This window comes from Gordionus sp. m RMFG-2023, chromosome 3, assembly GCF_954871325.1.
Source record: "Gordionus sp. m RMFG-2023 chromosome 3, tfGorSpeb1-WG-v2, whole genome shotgun sequence".
Classification (NCBI taxonomy): Eukaryota; Metazoa; Nematomorpha; class Gordioida; order Chordodea; family Parachordodidae; genus Gordionus; species Gordionus sp. m RMFG-2023.
In genome coordinates, this window is record NC_088777.1 from 24243961 (window position 1) to 24263104 (window position 19144).

General features: G+C 27.1%; 1 protein-coding gene across 5 annotated transcripts in view; it reads right to left on the reverse strand.

The window, feature by feature from the left end:
* The window catches only part of LOC135925862 (serine/threonine-protein kinase 10-like), a 121155-nt gene that overhangs the window by 6428 nt on the left and 95583 nt on the right, over positions 1 to 19144 (reverse strand). For 4 of the 5 annotated variants that reach the window (XM_065461391.1, XM_065461388.1, XM_065461389.1 and 1 more), the window contains exons 18-21: positions 6498 to 6622; positions 6246 to 6437; positions 6054 to 6179; positions 4201 to 4314 (exon numbers count right to left, since the gene is read on the reverse strand). In XM_065461391.1, the coding sequence (XP_065317463.1) occupies positions 4201 to 4314; positions 6054 to 6179; positions 6246 to 6437; positions 6498 to 6622 (557 nt within the window). Of the gene's footprint in view, positions 1 to 4200; positions 4315 to 6053; positions 6180 to 6238; positions 6438 to 6497; positions 6623 to 19144 lie in introns of those variants that run through there. The other variant, XM_065461392.1, reaches the window with a different exon arrangement.

The window sequence follows — 19144 nt, forward strand, 5'->3', positions numbered from 1 at the left end:
TTAAATATTAATTTTTTCAAAAAAAATCGCCATCCTTTTGTAAATAGATCGTAAATGCGAATGTAATTTTAGGTTTTGGCAGGATAGGCAAAATTCAAACTAAGCAATATTTGATTTTATACGGTTCAAAATTAAAATATATCCCATCCATATTTAGCTTTAAAACATAAGCCTGGATTTTGATGTTTTACTTAGTTCGATTTGAAATATTCTTTGAGCCTCCTAGATTTCATATTTAAAAATACTTTTATGAATGATTAATATTGCCAAATTTGGCATTTTCGAAAATGGTATATTCAAGGAAATTTACGACTTTAAATAGTATTTTGTTTACCATGTACTAATGAAATAACAACTAATATTCAATAGCCATTGAAGCGATATTTAGAAGTTGACAATAAATTTTCAAAATCTATCAGATAATTTTATCAAAATCTTAATATTATGAAAATTTATATCAAGATGTGATATTATTAATACTATTACAGTATTTAAACCCCCACCAACAACCCATTTTTTTAAAAACAATAATAAATTTAATAATCTTTGGGACCAAAAAATTCTTTACAATCACTTTCCAGGTGTATTTACAACTAGGATTCCTTGCTAATATTAAAATTTTTTTATTTATTTGCTAAATTACTCATTAGTAACTGCACTAATGAAAAATGGTGTTTCCAAACTTTAAAAAGATTAAAACCTATCTGAGAAATATTACCAGTGAAAACCGTTTATAAATGTATAAGCCCTATTAAAAATATATAAGGATCTAGATAATAATGTAATAAATGATAAAGTAGTAAAATCTTAGAGAAAGGTAGACCTCTCTTTATAAATTCAAATCAAAGAATCGAAATAAAATTATTATAATTAATTTTTTTTTTTTAGTTTTATTCTTTATTTTATTAAATTTCTTTTTACAAAACCTAGTTAAAAAAAAATATAATTTATAAATTTATATTGAGTCAAAAAGGAACCATAATTGTGTCTAAAAATTTCTATTTGAATTTTTTGTCGAATAAAAAGAAATTCTCTGGGTTCATTTGTGAAAAGTAGTATTTTAATACCCAGATTTTTTAAAAACATAAATGTTGAAGGCGAAAAATGCCCGTTAGGAGAGGTCACTACTGGAGTGAATATGAAGTTTTCAAAATTTTTGTATTTGTTTGTCTTTTTAATTTCTGCCTGTGTTATTAAATTGAAATTTATGTTTGAAGGGAATGATGAGACACACGTGTAATCCCATATGAGTGATTTGCCGAGGGCCCAAGGTATGGTTGACATACCATCAGGTCTTAAACAATCTACTTGAGATAAATTTGATGGTTCAAGATTGTTTAGAATGGTGCAGCTGTTAGGTTTCTATTTATTATACGGTTTACAGCTGAGTGGCGTTGATGTCGCCCTTGACTAAATATACAATTTAAGCCATGTCTACCCTTTGAATCAACGGGTGATTTGCATTTGATGCAGGCATGAGGCTGTACTATATCACAACCTAGACGTAAACCAATGGTAACTCTCAATTGTTCATCTGATATTACGGTGATTCTAACCATTCATGACCACCAAGTCTGTCAGATAATTGAAGGAGTTGAATGCAATCTAAGGGTGGATTGGCTGATATATCTGTTTGGTATTTCGAGATTAAAGGTGTGGAAAAATTTTGTGATGATTGATGGTAATACGGTGTTAATGGGTGTGTTAGCCTTCCATTTTTCAATAGCGTCGTCTATTAAACGATCGGTAGGGCATATGAAGCCAGAAATAATAAAATTGTTAGATAATCTAGATGATACGAATGATGATAAGGATAAAAGATTGAGTGGAAAAAATCTATACCGCCTAGTTTAGAAGGTAGCTGAGCAAGTGACTAATTGAATGAGTTTAAATTTATGTTTAAAATTTTTTCTAGAAATATTTTAAATTTATCCTGAATTGTAGATATGAATTTGATCGGAAAATGTGCAAAAATTTAGGTATATACAGGCATTTGCGTATTAAAAATAAAGATTGGTGTGCTGGTAGGAGACATAGAATGTGCTCCATGCTGTAAAAGCTTTTAAAGATCTTATGGAGGAAATCTTCTGACATGGTCGCATTAGCTAATGGGGACCCAAGTAAGGTTAAAAACTATCAGGAGCAATGATTTTGTAGCCTTCCAACTTTTGTGGCTTATTGTTTAAGAAACATAATTCTGTTTTATTCATGTTGAGTACCAGGCCGATAGCTTGGGAATTGATTTCCAGGTGTTTTAAAGCGCTTAGTACATTAGCTGAAGGGCCACAGATGGACCCATCGTCTAAATACCATAGATTAAGATCTAGGTTGAAATTTTGTTTGATTTGGTAGATGAGATGATGGATTCCAAAACAAAAAGAGATCCTAATGGATCCCCTTGTTGGATGCCCTCTTGGGATAAAATCTGAAAAGATCCATATGTCAAAGGCGTCTGATGAGGATTCAATAAATTTAGAGTAACAGGGAATATTTTAATAAATTCATCATATTTGTATTATAAACTATTATTATTTTTTTATATAAAATTTAATTATAATAGATTTTTAGTTATAACATAAATTATCTATTTATTTTTAATATAAAATTAATAAAACTTATGAAATATAATTATACTGTTAACATTTTTTTTTTAAAAATCGTTATTCACAATCAAATTTATCTTATCATAATTTGAATAAATGCATACATTTTAAAATTATTTATTGTATATTCTTATAAATTCGTAATGTTATTATAATTAACTCTTCGTTGCACATGTGGGACTATACAGATCAGGCATTTTAAAAATGTTATTACTTAAAATTCATTCGATATTTTTGCCTGAATCTTTTAGTAGTTTAACATTTTTAGATAAAGAATATGTGTGCAAAATTAATTTTGATTTTTTCGGTAGTTCAAGAGTTATAAGGGTTTTTTGGAGTTTGGTGTCACATAGACCCCACCAGACAGTCGTGCAATTTTTTACTTAATTATTATATCTTAACTATTTAAAAGATTTTATAGTATAAATATTATTTTTTAATTTCATTATTTTTAAAAGTTTGATGTTATATAATTTTAATTTTTTTATTTACATTTTTCTCGGGGGGGGGCTCTATCTGTTTTTTAACATATGGTTGATCTCTGAACAACAATTTTTTTTAAGAATCTGATTCCATGATAGTAATAATAATAATAAGATCATTTTTGATATTAATTTATAAGGGATTAGTGTTTCATGTAGCGATGAAGATTTTATAAAATATATTAATCACGATTGTGGAATTGAAGAAAATGAAAGCTTGGTAAAATATTTACTAGATATCTATAAAAATTTTAACCCTTCATTGCACAGGTGAAAAAAAAACGCGAAGGACTAGGTATTCTCAGATCCCAATTTAGAAACAATATCAAATTAACTGGTAGCTTTCATATTTTAAAAATATATTAAATAAACTATAAGTTAGTGATTTCAATTGTAATTTTAATAATTTAATGTTATTTTATCATTTTATGATAGCTTTTGCCAAGTAAGTCAAAGATATTATTAAAATTTATACCAAAAATAAAATATTGATTAAATCACTGATGTTACAAATTAATTTGATTTTAATATATAGTGTTTCTAAATTGGAATCTGAGGTAACCCACCTACTCTCTCGTCGTGTGATATTTTTTCACATATGCAATGAAGGGTTAAATAAAGGAATATTATTTATACTAAAGGAATATTGATGATCAATATAAAATCTATTAATAAAATTAACTATAAAAGTTTGTTATGCGAATATTTTATTACATTTTCTCATATAACAAAGTAAAAGCGAATAAGGATTCAGCAAAAAGGGTTTGGGGACGAAGCCCTCAATATTTTTTATAACCCCCCCCCCCGGTTCCTGGCTAAGCCACTGGATAATTAGTTATAATAATTCTGGCTAAATATGAATATGATCCCTTTAAAAATACTCCCTTAAATGGACTTCCTGAGAAAAAGTCTTTTCTAACTGATAAAAATAAACACAGGCTAATAAGTGTTTGGAAACATTTAAGCTGCGTTTATTTTTTTACCGTTTTGAAAAAAGTTCAGCCTGGAAGTTTCCTAAGGTTTATTTAATTTCCAAGATATTGGATCTTGAAAATAATGGGCATTTTTTTAAAAAAGAGAAGGTGTACTATAAATTTATGAGTCAAATTGTTTACCAATTTTCGTGATTCTACTGAAGCGCTCCATGCCTTGAAATCTTGATTAAATTCATTATCCTTCTGTTTCAATTTTAATGTTTCGTGTTCCATGAGCATTTTTCGCTTTTCATGCTAGTTTGTCATATTAGACATAAATAAAATAATAATTAAAATTAAGTCCAGATTTTTAAATAAATAAAATACAGGATTTTAAAAATGAAAAAGGTGACTTAAAAATTTTATAAAAAGGATATTTTTTACATAGCTATATTAAAATTCATTCCAAAAATGGGCTCTTGGGGTTTTCAAAATCTCAATTTTTGAAACGTTGTTGTAACTTAACAAAATATTAATATCAAAGACCTGCAGGCCCGGAACGGCATAAATATAATATGATTTAAAAAATTAAAAAGTCAGTGGGGCTTAAAAAATTTTTAAATCTTGGACCGAGCCAATTTATTTTTTTTAAAAAAAAAATCACATTAATTACAGTGGGAAAATCTTATAATGAAGGGTTTAATATTCATTTACTGCTCATGTTTTTAACTTTCCTTAGAAGTAATTTGGAAAACAATGAAATTTTAAAAAATATGGGCCGTAAAATGATCGAATATAACCCTAGGCCGGGCTTGATAAAGAAAAATAATTAAATCTTGATTAGTTTGGGCTTATATAAAATTTTAATCCTAGACAGGCTTAAAATTTTGACCTCTGCAGATGTCTGAATAATATTTTAAGCTATAATTTGATTTATATTGGATGTACTGGGTATAATTTTATTTATGGGTATCAGATCCTTAAATTAATTACAAGGTCGGGTCAGGTACAAAATATTATAAAAAAATATTTGTTAATTCTCTTATATACGTGGAGTGGTATGCCAATTTAATTCAATAAAAATATATTTAAATGTATTAGTTGAATTTCGATAATAGAATAAGTATAATTAATTGTAAAGTATTCAATATTTTATTTTTTTGCGTTGTAATTACTTTGTTTATTAATCTCATATTTTAAACAAAATAATGTGCAAAAATTATTTTTTGAACTTACGACAAACAATATTTTCAAAATAATAAAAATAACCAACATTTAAGTTCCCTGACCAAAAGTCCGCCTAATATTATAAAAGAGTTCGCCAAATTTTCAATATAACATTTATATGATATTTCACATCACACAAATTTTAATATCATATAAAAGAATAATGACTAAAAATTATAGACAACTACAAGAGATTATTTAGTATATATTAATAGTACTAAGCACACCAACCCCCCTCCTACCCCTATTAATGGTACAGGAGAAAAATTTAACTATAACATCAAATGTTTTAATGGATTAAGCATAAATTAAGAACAAAAAATATAAAACTTCAATAACATTTATATGATATTTCACATCACACAAATTTTAATATCAGAGAAAAGAATAATGACTAAAAATTATTGACAACTACAAGAGATTATTTAGTATATATTAATAGTACTAAGCACACCAACCCCCCTCCTACCCCCTATTAATGGTACTATGCAGAAGAAAAATTGAACTATAACATCAAATGTTTTAATGGATTAAGCATAAATTAAGAACAAAAAATATAAATCTTCAAAAAAATTTTGTTCCTTAGAAAAGATTTATTATAAATAATTATAATTGTCTAATTTTATTGTATACAAACGTTTTACTCTTTACATGCATTGACCCCTTGTTAAAATGAGCACTTGTTTGATTGTATAAGACAGCTGTTTCAGTATCAACACTATAAATAATAGTCTTCAAATCGAAATTTACAAAATTTATTTTCAGGTTAAATCAATTGACAAAAATTGTGGTCTATGCAAATATTATGTGAAACAAAAATAATTAACCTGGTTAATTTCCAATTCTTTAATCATAATTTCGTTTTTTTCCAACAAATCTTGAAGTTGCTTTGAATGTTTTTGTTCTAAGCGAGTTTGTTCTTCTTTATAACGTCTTTTCTCCTTTTCCTCAAACTAAAAAATAAAATTGTATCCAATTTAAATTCTTTGAAAAAAATGAAGTGTTATATTACTGTATACATTTTTTATGAGAATTTTTTCTTGATCCGAACTTGAACCTGGCATTTGAATTTTTACACTCTCCTTAAACATGGTGAGCCTCGTTCTCATTTCACTCTTCATCCTTTTAGGGAAAGATTTTAATTCGACTATCTGCCTTCTCTTAAGGTCCTCGACCTTTTCATCGTTATCCTTTTTGATTTGTTCCAATTCCTTTCATGAAATCAGCAAATATATATAAAAAATTAAATATATAATTTTAATAAGTTTAACTTTATCGTGACGAGTGAGCATTTGATGTCGCTGCAGAAAGAAGATATCCTTCAAATGTCTTTTAGATAAATGATGCCTATCGCAGAAGTGACGTTCTTCCAATTCGATTAGAGTATTTTCTCTCACTTATAATATTTTTTGAATAAATTTATAATTTGGTGTGGATTATGAGATAACTTCATAAATTAGAAGGGTTATCTTGACTCTTTTATATTTTAGGCTGGTCGGTATACATATTTTCTCTTATAACTTATATCATATATTGATATTTTTTTAAATAAATTTTAACTCTTTAAAATGCTTGCATGCAATTTTAAAAGACTCCCTGTTACCTAATAGATGGAAATTTGAATTGTCAAGGGTCAGTCAGTAATATAAAGTCGATGATATTAGAAAGGCATTAATGGATACAAAATCATTCAGATCGGATTAAAATTAAATCGAATCAAAGACGTGTCTAGAACTTTAAATTTAAATTACACAAAAGTGGTTAGAACTTGTATATTTGCATTTTATGATGCTAGTCGAAACTCGAACCCAGTTTAAAACAGGCAAGTCTGAATTTATATACTTTCATCCACTATCAAAAGATAATGCGCTAGCCGTTATCGCTGAATTGGCGCAATGTAATATTATTTTTAATAAATGCTAATTCATTTTTTTTATGTAAAGCTAAAAAAATTATCAAGGAAAATAAATTATAAATAGTAATACTATTTATATATTTTATTTTTTTAATTTCATAATTATCATGTATAAAAAAATTTTATTCAAATTTGTGGGATTTGAGGATGTTCATTTTGAATTCAATTTCAACTTAGCCATAGATAAAACCCTTTTAGTAGACGTGCTAGTTAGAACAAAATTTTTTTTTAGCATGAAATGATGCGGACATCTACCCTATTCTTAACGTTTTCCGATAAGAATATGCCATTCTTGTTCCGATTCATCATAAGTAGAATCATAATTTGTTTTGTCATTGAATATTCACTTGCTAACTTTGTTATACTTGTATTTATTATATCCGCATGGCTTTCATTTTCAATACTTACTAATTGAATCATCCTTCTCCAGCTTAAAAAGTTTTATAATAAATTCAATCAATGTAAAATTTTGTTATCATATATTTCGATATAATGTTCAATTTCAAAAATTAGGAGTCTAATAAAGAAGCCACACCTAAATGACTTATGAAATAAAAAAGTGAATTAAAATACTTAATGTTACCTGCAAATAGATAAAAAGAAATCTTAATAGTAGTTTTTAAACATATTTAGTACTGCAAATGCAAAGTAATGTAGATGAAAGTAACGTTCCCTTTTTAAGGAAAGGACTTGTTTTAAAAGGTAAATAAATGTGTTTCTTATTTTTAGCTTAACGATAGCGCAAAGCGTTTTTAAACTTTTCCTCAAAAAATATATTTTAGTTTATTTTAAAAATATAATTTTTTATTAAAATTCATATACAATATGATAAAATATTATTATTCAAAAATTAGCAATATAATATAAAGAATATAATAAAATATGTCATATATAAGTTTAAGTTAAAAAAAAAGATTGATGCAAATGTATATTTTTATAAAAACAAAAAACATTAAAAAAAAATATCAAGTGGCTAGGTCGGGCCATGATGTTTTAAATATTTGATAATTAGATCTAATTATAGATAGATTTTCTGCTTGAGTTTATAAAATAGAGAAAGGTATGATTTTTTTATTGATTTGGATATTATTTTGAAGATATCTAATGCCGCTTGTCCAAAAGAGCAGGTTGATGTAGCTGCTATGGGAACAAAGTGGTTGTCACACATTAGGTGTGAGTATTTTCTATTTTTTAGAGATTTAGCTCTGTTAAGGAGATCACGCGAATTATTAGATGGGGCCATGGGAACAATGCAGGTAAAATCCCACATTAAAGGCTTTCCCATTAAATAAGGTACGATTGTTTTGCCGTCAGGGTGTTTTTTTCTAAAAAAGATGTCGGTTCTAAAATACAGGGAAAATTGGCTTTATTTAAAAAAGAAGCTATTATTGTATTTATTTTATAATGTCGGCTGATTTTTGATATAAATTTAGAGAGCGTGTCTCCCATACGCGTCTGCCGATTGATTGCATTTAGTGAAAATATAATGGTTTAGGAAAGGTACGCCCAAGCGTAAATTGATTGCATAATAAAATGCGTCGTTATCTATTAGCTGGTTATTTAAAATGATGGGATATGAATATAACCATTCATGGCCTGAGTTTTTGAAATTAAGTGATCTTAGGAGGAATTCATATTGGTGATCATCGCTTAAGTTGAGGTAAGCTAAGGAGCGAGATACCGATCCTTGATCCCAATCTTTTTGTTTCGTTGAATCTGGTGGGGCTGTGTTTGGTAAGACATTAATATTCCAACAACGTAAGGCTTCATCTAATAAATTATCTTTATCGATGGTAATAATTTGCGAGGTAATATATTTTACTGATAAGGTTGATGAGATGAAGGAAACAAGGGCTATACTTAATGCCGATCTTAGGCCTAGTCCTCCGGATTTACAAGGGAGAGTTGGTTGAAGCCATGAGTTAGAATCGAGTTTGATGTTTAATAACTCTGTCATCATTTATAAAACTAGTCGACTGCAATGGATTGCGGCACAGCCTCCTTTCATTCCAAATCCCACTTGGTAATGAGCTAAGCTTAAGGTTATTGTAGATTTGAGATTACAAATAATTTTTGAAATGGTTCGTAGGTAGAAAATTCCAATAGCTATCGGGCACACTTGATTTTCAGCTTTTTCAAGCGTAATTAGTCGAGCACCAAAGATTATTGGTGCTAGTTAAAAATTTTCGTTAAAGAATTAAGTAGAAATTCGGAACTGTCTAAACCCTAGAGGTCGATAATAAATGAGGGTCGAAGGTAATCCAGCCCTGGAGCAGATCGTTTGGAAAAGATTTAATAGCGGTTAAAGCTTCTCCGTGAGTGATATTTATCTTTGAATTTAGTATAGGCAGTATTTGAAGAGTGTATTTGGGGCTCGGATGTTTTTCTAAAAGTTAATTTCTTGTGGTGATATTATCGGGTGCCAAAGTGTTTGCTTTAGCAAGAGCTCGGAGAGATCCTTTTAGATTGAAATTATTAATCTTATTATATATTAGTTTGTGTGAGGGGTTACTTAGTCTTTAGGATCGTTGATATTTGGTGTTAATTTTTCAAAATTAAAATCAAAGTTTTCAATTCTTTCTTTGATGGTTTGGCATAATGGGGTTGGATAATCTTTTGGTGGATTTGATAATATTATTGTTGGGAAATATATCAATTTTTTCCAATTTAAATCTTCTGGGTTTTGTAAATTATTATTAATGATTTTGATATAAAAAAGATAAATTAATTTAAGGGCTGCTTTTGGGATTCGTGATATTGTAGGACTAAAATAGCTTGTCAAAAATATTGGGTATTCCAAATCAGGAATTGGATAATTTTTTATAAAGGTCTTATCCTGTGTTGGATTTTCATTTGGTGGATTAAATAATTGATAGTCATTTGGGGTTGAGATTAAAGGTGGTGGTGGAATATCTGGTGAGATGCTAAGTGATGAAGGTTCATTTTATAAAAAATTTAAGCCGAGTTTTTAATTCAGATCATCCACCAAAGTTCTTCATTTTAATTTCATTTATTAACATATTTTTGTTGTTGAATTTTATATGGTCAAGATTGTAAATCTAATTCATATTGAATCAACCAAGGTATGTTAATTTATATTCTCTAATTTAATATTTATTTTATGTCAATGGTGCATATTTCTTCAGATGAAGATACTTTAATTTAGACCTGGCTTAGTGTAAAATCTTTTGTACACCAATAAAGAAAATTATTAAGTCAAACTAAGCGTAGATTTTGCTCTAATTAAAATATTTCAACCTCGATACCTTGCAGCTCATACCTAAAAAATATATGAAGGCAAAAATATGAATTCAGATTAAATACTGATAAAAAAAAATTGATGAGGGTCCGAATGAAAATTCTTGTTAAGACGATGTAATAAGTTTTTTTGAAAATAAAGATCATATTTTAAATTTTTATGAATAAATTACCCAATTATAATGTTTATTTATCAAATATAATACAACCCTCCCATCCTCTGCGCCAAATAAACCTTTGTTTAACAGAGCGAAAGGCGTTTTGAGCCCTAAGCTATCTTGCTTATATCTGATCAAAATTTTGAAAATCAATTGTTAAAATTGAATAAAATACTGTTACAAAAATATTACAATAATATTTTTGTATAATTTTATTTTTATTATCTATGGGGAAAAAAAATATAAAAAAATTTATATATAATATTTAAAGGTAAGGAGTAATGCGTTGGTTTTTTCAATAGCGAGTAAAGCATTACTTTCTTTAGAAGGTAACAAGTAACGGTAATGCGTTCTTATTTTAAAGCGTAACAAATAACGGCTCTTTTTTGAAGAGGTAACGTTTATGGCACTAATATTTTCCTTAAGTAGAATAACCTCTGACCTATTAGTTACTATCTTTCTGAAACACAATACCAAATTCAAAGTAGATTCTTAATGTGATAAAATTCCATTGTTTTATTTTGAAGGAAAATGCAATAGCTTCTCGAATAAATCCAATGTGATGTTTGAAAAGCTTATAACGTTTTTCGATTCTTTTAAAAACAACATCTCTCGTTGGGATATTTATTTTATTGTTTTCATTTGAATATTATTATTGGGATATTCACCATTGAAATCAAAAATGGAAAACGGTTATCTGGGTAAGAATTTATGCTACTAAGATATTCATCCGATGTTAGATTTATTATATCTAGAAATTTTCTCTGACCTACCTCAAAATTAAACTTAACCTCTGCTGTTTTATATTTTTGAGCAGTTATAATGTCTCTTATTCTCTTGATTAGTTTTAATAAAAAAAAAATTTTTAATACCACTAAGGTTGTGTCCAAAATATCTTAAAATTCGATTCGTAATTTTTAAAATTTATCGAAAAAGAAGAAATATGATTTTTTAATATAAAGATAAAAACATGTTTAAAATATAAATCTTGAAAATTTTTAAAATTTAATATGCGATTTTATTAAAACTTCTGAAAGTTTAGAACCTTTCGAATTTTTTAAAAAAGATTTTGGACATAGCTTAAACCGTGACCATTAATTCCATGACAAACCGACTGAAATAACGTGATTTTCGGACGACCATTTTTAAAATGAATGGAAATTGGCACGAAGGGTAAATAAATTTTATATTTTATACAAGAAAATTTTCTTGCTCTATCTCAAATATATCAAGAATTACGTATCTTCAAATTTCGATGAGAACCTATTTTAAAGAATCTCAAATTACTCAAAATTTTTGGTCTTAAAGTAAAAATTTTTATAACATTTTGTAGCCCTCAAAATTCTCCTTAAGAAGCAGAAATTATTTTAAAAATATCTTCAGTGTGATTAAATTTCGGGTAAAACAAAAAATATTTTGAGAAGGGTCTAATATGAAACTCACCAAATATGTTTAATACCAATATATTAAAGTAAAAATGTTAATGAAAAAAATAAGAATTTAAATTTTCGCTTATTATTTAATAGGAATTAAGATAGGATTTTTTTTTTTTTTTTGTAACTAAATTTTTTTAGTCTAGAAAAATTTATGAGCAATTATGAGATGAATACCTTATCGATTTATTATATATCGCGTTTTAAGCCTCATGATAATCTGCTATATAAATATAAAGCAATCACATGTAATTGCAAAAGAGGAGGTCGTATTTTCAAATCTAGCTCAACAGGTGTAAGAGTAAATAGAATCTTTAAACAAGGTTGTAATAACAAAGTATCAAACTTGAACCAAATGAAAATGGATACATATTTGTGTTAGAAAAGTTTGATAAAACCCACAATCATGAATTGGGTATTATATCTTGTTTTATAATTTATTCCATATTTTGTTTTTTATATCAAATATATAAAATAAAAATAGCATTCGAGTTGTCTTCAACTCCAATTGACCGGTCAAATTCAATCAATTGATCGGAGGAGTATTTTACCTGGTCAAATACTCTAAAAAAATCGAAAGTAAAAATAATTAAAAAAGAAAAAAAAGGTATAAATACATGTGATCACAATGTTGCTTATTTTTTGGTCCCCAATATCTAGAGATACATCTCACTAGTAGTGAATTTAATGAAGTAAGTGATTTAATTCAAGAATTCGCCATTTTACAAGATGGTGATGACCTAAGCGATATAATAAATTTCGGAAGCAAAAACAGCATGATTAATAGAAAATTATGTGGAATGCAGTAATTTCCATAAAAAACAACCAATTCTGACCTCAAGTTAATAGATTAAACTTTACCCACCATGCCCATTAAGAGACCAAGAATTCCTATTTCTACTTCTTCTTTAGAAAGAAATAGTAGATTTGGGTTAATATTCTTATGAAAATAGAAATCGATTGAAGATCTCGACATCATGAAAATTGATTAAAAATATTAAGTGATAATATTGAATATGAATCAGAATAAGACTCTGCTACGGAGAGCTAAATGTTAGTTATTGAATGACAATGAATTTAAAAAAAAAATATCATAGATTCATTTTATTATTATATTCAAAATAAAGTTAATATTAATAAAAAACCTATATTTGAATTTGACCATATTTGTCTTGTCAAATATAGGTCAATTGACCGAAACGTATTTGACCGGTCAAATGCACAACCCTGCAAAATATTTCAAAAAATATCTTAAGCACTCAAATTAAGATACCAGATATTAAACATTTTACTTTCCTATATTTAATATAACAAAAAATAGCAACAAATTTATATTCCCAATATCATTTTCGAAACAAAAATTTTAGGCCCTCAGTTAAAAACTATTCCAGTAGTATATTTTGTGTTTTAATGTTTATTAAAGTTTGAAAATAACTTTGATATTGCATCCTTGTTTAAAGGTTGTCTTTTTCTTTTACACCTGTTGAGCTAGATTTGAAAATACGACCTCCTCTTTTGCAATTATATGTGATTGTTTTATATTTATATATCGGATTATCATGAGGCTAAATAATTCGATAAGGTATTCTTATAATTGCTCATGAACAGGGTTGCCAGGTCAAAATTCTCAAAAGAAATTACCTATTTTGTGGGTGAATTATAAAATTGCTAAAGAAAAAAATTTTGCGGGCCTTTAGTTATCCTATTAATTCTCATAATTACTTTATATAAATATTAACAAAGTCGTAAACGTTTTATAATTTCAAAATAGGTAATATTTAAAATAGATAACACACTTGAAAATGATAAGAATGATGTTGATAAAATAAAACATAGGTTAGAAAGAAATTTACAAACTAGAAATGTTTTTGCGATAAATATTTAAAATTTATTTTAAAAATATAAAAATAATCAATAACTGCTCAAAATTTTCATTTATATATTAAAAACGTTAAAATGCTAAAAAAAAAATTGTGCGGTAAAAATTTGAAAATTGAAGGTAGATTTCCAATTGTAATTTGGTGGGAATGAGATGTCTGCGTGTACTAAAAAATTGGGAGAGGCTCCCGCTGATGGGGGGAGGAAACCTGGCAACCCTGCTCATGAATTGTTTAGACAAGAATAATCTTTTGTTCTAAATCATATCTTAATTCCTATTAGATAATAAAAGCATCATATAAAAAATAATTTTAAAATTACCAATTCATTTTCTATTAATAAGAAAAATGAGTTTAAAAAAATTTATTAAAAATATAAACAACTTTTTAAAAATATTTATTTGTTAAAAATTAAAAAAACAAGCGTATTGATTACTTATATTTTATGTAATTGTTAAATTACATTTTTTTAAATTAAGTCTTTATACAATAAAATTTTTAATATTATAATCTAGTGCTTTTTCAAAATATTTTTTGGGATAATGTTTTCCATGTATTTATAGCTAAATAAACCAAAAATGGACATTTTCCAAATAATATTACTACCAAATATGGTCAATCGATATTTAGTAAGTGGTCGGTTTTGAGCTCGACATTCGGTCAAATCATAATATTTTTAAAATATTTTTTTAGGATAATGCTTATCACGTTATTGTACACGTATAAACCAAAAATAAAATATTTTTCATGGATAACGCCAGCAATGCAGTATTTAGTCATTGGCCCGGTTTCAAATAGGTTATCTGTCAAATCACGATATTTTCAAAATATTTTTTGGGATAATGATTTACACGTATTTATAGATAAATAAACCAAAAATGAACTCTTTCCAGTTAATATTACTACCAAAATTGGTCAATCAAAAATTTAGTAAGTGGTCGGTTTTAAGCTCGGCATTCGATCAAAGTTTCAAAATATTTTTTAGGATAATGCTTAACACCTAAATATACAAGTATAAACCAAAAATGAAGAGATTTTGATCAATAACGCCAGCAATATGTGCCTTACAAATTTTCTATTATTCTTCGATTCTAAACCTACTCATTAATTAAATGTCAAAGAAACCTATATTTATTTTTAAAAATTTAGGTTTTTCACATGTATTTACATCCAAATATAAAAAAAGCGCTATCCAATAATTATTCTGGTTTCTTAAAAATATATTTTCATATTTATGCATATAACGAACGCTCTCTTATGAATATATATTTGTTTGCAATTGAAAAATAAAATTTAAGTATAAGCTAGTAAATATATATTTTTTCCAATAATATTAAGTAAAAATATATGTAATGGTTTCTCTGTAATGACGCGATACCATATAAAGGAATGTTATTTATGCTAAAGTATTTTTGGTAACTCACTAAAACTCGTTAAATTTTTATATTATTTTTTTAATTAATTATTTTTTTTAAATTAAAAAAAAAATTTATTGTTTGGTCTGGTAGGAAGAAGTCGTATTTTAATTTAAACAATTTAGCTATAACTTGTCTAATTTGGTATTTAAATAATTTGAGCATTACAATTTTAATAAAATTAAATAACTGAAAACAATATTATATATATGTCGTATGGGGATATGGAATCCGTTGGCATTCGAAATCTCTTTATTTTAATCCTTTACCAAGGGCGATTTAAAAAATTTTAAAATCCGGTCTAACCGAAAATGTATTCTAGCATATGTAGAGTATACCCAATTTCAGCCATAGACATTTAAGTATTTTCTAATTTATATGAAAAACCCATATAAAAATTAATATAAATTAGAAGTAGTTCTAATGTTCATGGCAAATTTGGCTGAAATTGATAGGGTAAATACTCTACACATGCCAGAATACATTTCCGGTTAAATCGGATTTTAAATTTTTTTAAATCGCCCTAGGTAAAGGATTTAAAATCAACCACGGATACCGAATCCCCCTACGACATATATATGAGTATCAATTAAATTATATTTAATTTTATTGGTCATTCAATTTCAAAGATTTTAAACCACGATGCCCAAATTAAACATGCTTACTTTTAATTTATAAATCTACATATAACTATTTCTTTTTTGAAATATCAACCTTTTTTCACAAAAAAAATTTTATTCTAATAAATTGATTAATTGATTTAATAGTCCTACTCCTAACTTAGTAGCTTCATAACCAGGGTTGCCATGTCTCCCCCCATCAGCGGGAGACTCCGGCAATTTTTTAGTTTACACGCAGACATCTCTCTCCCGCAAAACTACAGCAACTGGAAATCTCCCGCAAAAATCTAACGCAATTTTTTAATTTCTCCCGCAATTTTTTTAAAAAAGTATTTTAACGTTTTTAATATATAAATAGATTTTGAGAGACATTAATTGATTATTTTTATATATTTTAATAAATTTTAAATATTTATTCGAAAACTAGTTAGTAAATTTTTCTATCTTGTTTTATTTTTATCCAATAATAAATCAACATCATTTCATTCATATAAGTCAGTACAGGGGAGTATATCAACATCGATTGCAATACAAAATTATTCTCCAAAAATAACAAATAATAGAGATGCAACTACAGCTGCGGAAATTGTATAAACCTATCATGTAGTTCAACATTCACAGAGCTCTATCATCACAATGTAGGTCGAATCTTTTTCCCATGATATTTAATGACTCCAATATAAGTGCAAACCTTACTTGGTTTTAGTACCTGAATCCTAGAGGTCAATTCTAGACGATTTGAAAGATGAGCATCCATATGCAATTCTAACAGATGCATCTAATAAGGGAAATATTAAAACACTTCCCTTGATCCTTCGCTATTTCAACTAGAATAAGAACATTTCAATAAAACTGTTAAAAATTTTTTCCTCGGATAGTGAAAAATCCAACGATGTAGCTAAACACATAATGTAAATATAGCTGATTCAGGATTATCAATGAATTGCATGTCAGCTATCTGCGCTGATAATGCCTCAGTAAATTTTGGCAAAAACCAAAGTGTATTTACCTAATTGAGGCAGCTCAATAATTACTAAATGCCAATTGGCTGTATACAACATGATTCTTGCAAGAAGGCAATGAATGTACTATCTGTGAATGTCGAAATATTATGATGAAATGTTTTAACGAATTTAGTTCATCAACTAAAAGAGTCAATGAATTAAAAGAGTTGGTGGAGTGGTCTGACTTGGAATGGTGTGAGTTGTTGCGATATATACCTATCAGGTGGTTATCATTAATATCTGCCATCGATAGAATTTTAAATTTTATAAAACCGTAAAAAAATAAAATAAAGATTTTAAAAGCTGTCCTAAAATTTTGAAAAATTTATTGGATTATGAAATGGCAGAAGCATATTTGGGATTAGTTTCACATGTAGGAAATCTACTTCATGCAGTTAATATTCAGTTGTAATCAGAATATTCTTTATTAATAAAGATTCACAAAATCATGCTACAGTTCTGTTCATCTCTACATAAAAATTGATAATAAATTTTATAGCGCTATTGCTAAAAATATTATATTAAAATGTTAAAATAATACTCTAATTAATACATTTTTATCAGATATTTTTATTATGACAATTTTAAAATATTTACAATCAAAATTTGATTTTAATAACTCTATTTACAAATGTATAAATATGACCTTGGAACAGAAACCATCAATTGATAGTATTTGTAATTTAATAAGAAAAACATTGATGTCTTGTTTGAGGAGATTGTAATTCTCTCTATTTTTTATGATTAGCCAGAATACTTAAAGTTAGATGGTCTAAAAGTAAAGGAGATATGGGTTGAATTTTTTCGTAATAACAATAAATCCCCATGCTCGGAAAAAATATGCGAGTATGTCAACTCCTTAACTCATTCTAATGCCTCATCCGTGCGCATTTATAGCCTGATGAGGACTGCCTGGAAAAAGGAAGTAATTGGATTGCTTTAACAACATTAGAGGCCGAGCTAATGGTTAAACAAATTTATAATATGTCATACCAGGAATTTTATAAATATCTCAATAACAATGTAACGTTTAGTTACATTATTTAAATCTCAAATAAAATATAATTAACATTATATTTAATTTTCCATATTTTTTTATTTATACATTCGCATAAAATAAATATATTTTTTACATTGTATATCAAAAATAGAGAGCATTATAATATCCCCAAACAAGACATCAATGTCTATCGGTATTTTTAAAATACTTGAACATTTTAATATAGTTTTATCAATGGCGCCATAAAATTTATTGTCAATTTTTAACTGTAAAGATGAACACATCTGCAGTATAATTTTGTGAATCTTTGTTAAAATTTTTCTGATTGCAACTGCACATTAACAGCATGTAGTAGATTTCCTACATGTGAAATCAATCCTAAATATAACCTCTGCCATTCATTATTGAAAAAAATTTTCAAAATGTTAGGACAGCTTATTCTTTATTTAAGAAATTTATTTTTAAAGGTTTATAAAATTTTAAGATTCTATCGATGGCGGGTATTAAGGAACATATCGCAACTATCATTGTGCTGACTCAATTCTGTAAATACACTCTGGTTTTTTCCAAATTCACTGAGGCATTATCAGATCAGAAAGCTGACATGCAATTTATTGATAATCCCGAATCTGCTATATTTACCATTATATGGTTAACTATGTCTTTGAATTTTTCACTATTTAAGGGGAAAAAACTTAATCGTTTTCTTGAAACGTCCTTAATTTTGTTGAAAAATATTTCCCTTATTAGATGCATCTGTTAGAATTGCATATATATGCCCATCTTTCAAATCGTCAAGAATTGACCACCTGAATTCAGGATGATATCCTTGCTCATTTTTGTAATACAAGTAAAGTTTTCATTTATCTTAAAGTCGTTAAATATTATGGAGAAAGATTCTATGCACTTTGTAATGATAAGTAGCTCTGTGAATGTTATACTACTAGATAAGTGATCACAATTGCCGTAACTGTAGTTGCATCTGTATTATATCTTATTTTTGGAGAATATTTTTGTTTTGCAATGGAGATACATTCTCCTGCACTGATTATAATAATATGATTGAACAATAATAAATAAAATATTTATAATTGAAATGAGTACAATATTACCTTATTATGTATTTAAAAGTGATACATGAATCCCTATAACGTTATACACACACAAGGTAGATTTCCAATTGCGGATGTTTTGCGGGGGACATTCGCATAAAATATATTTTTTACATTGTAAAATTA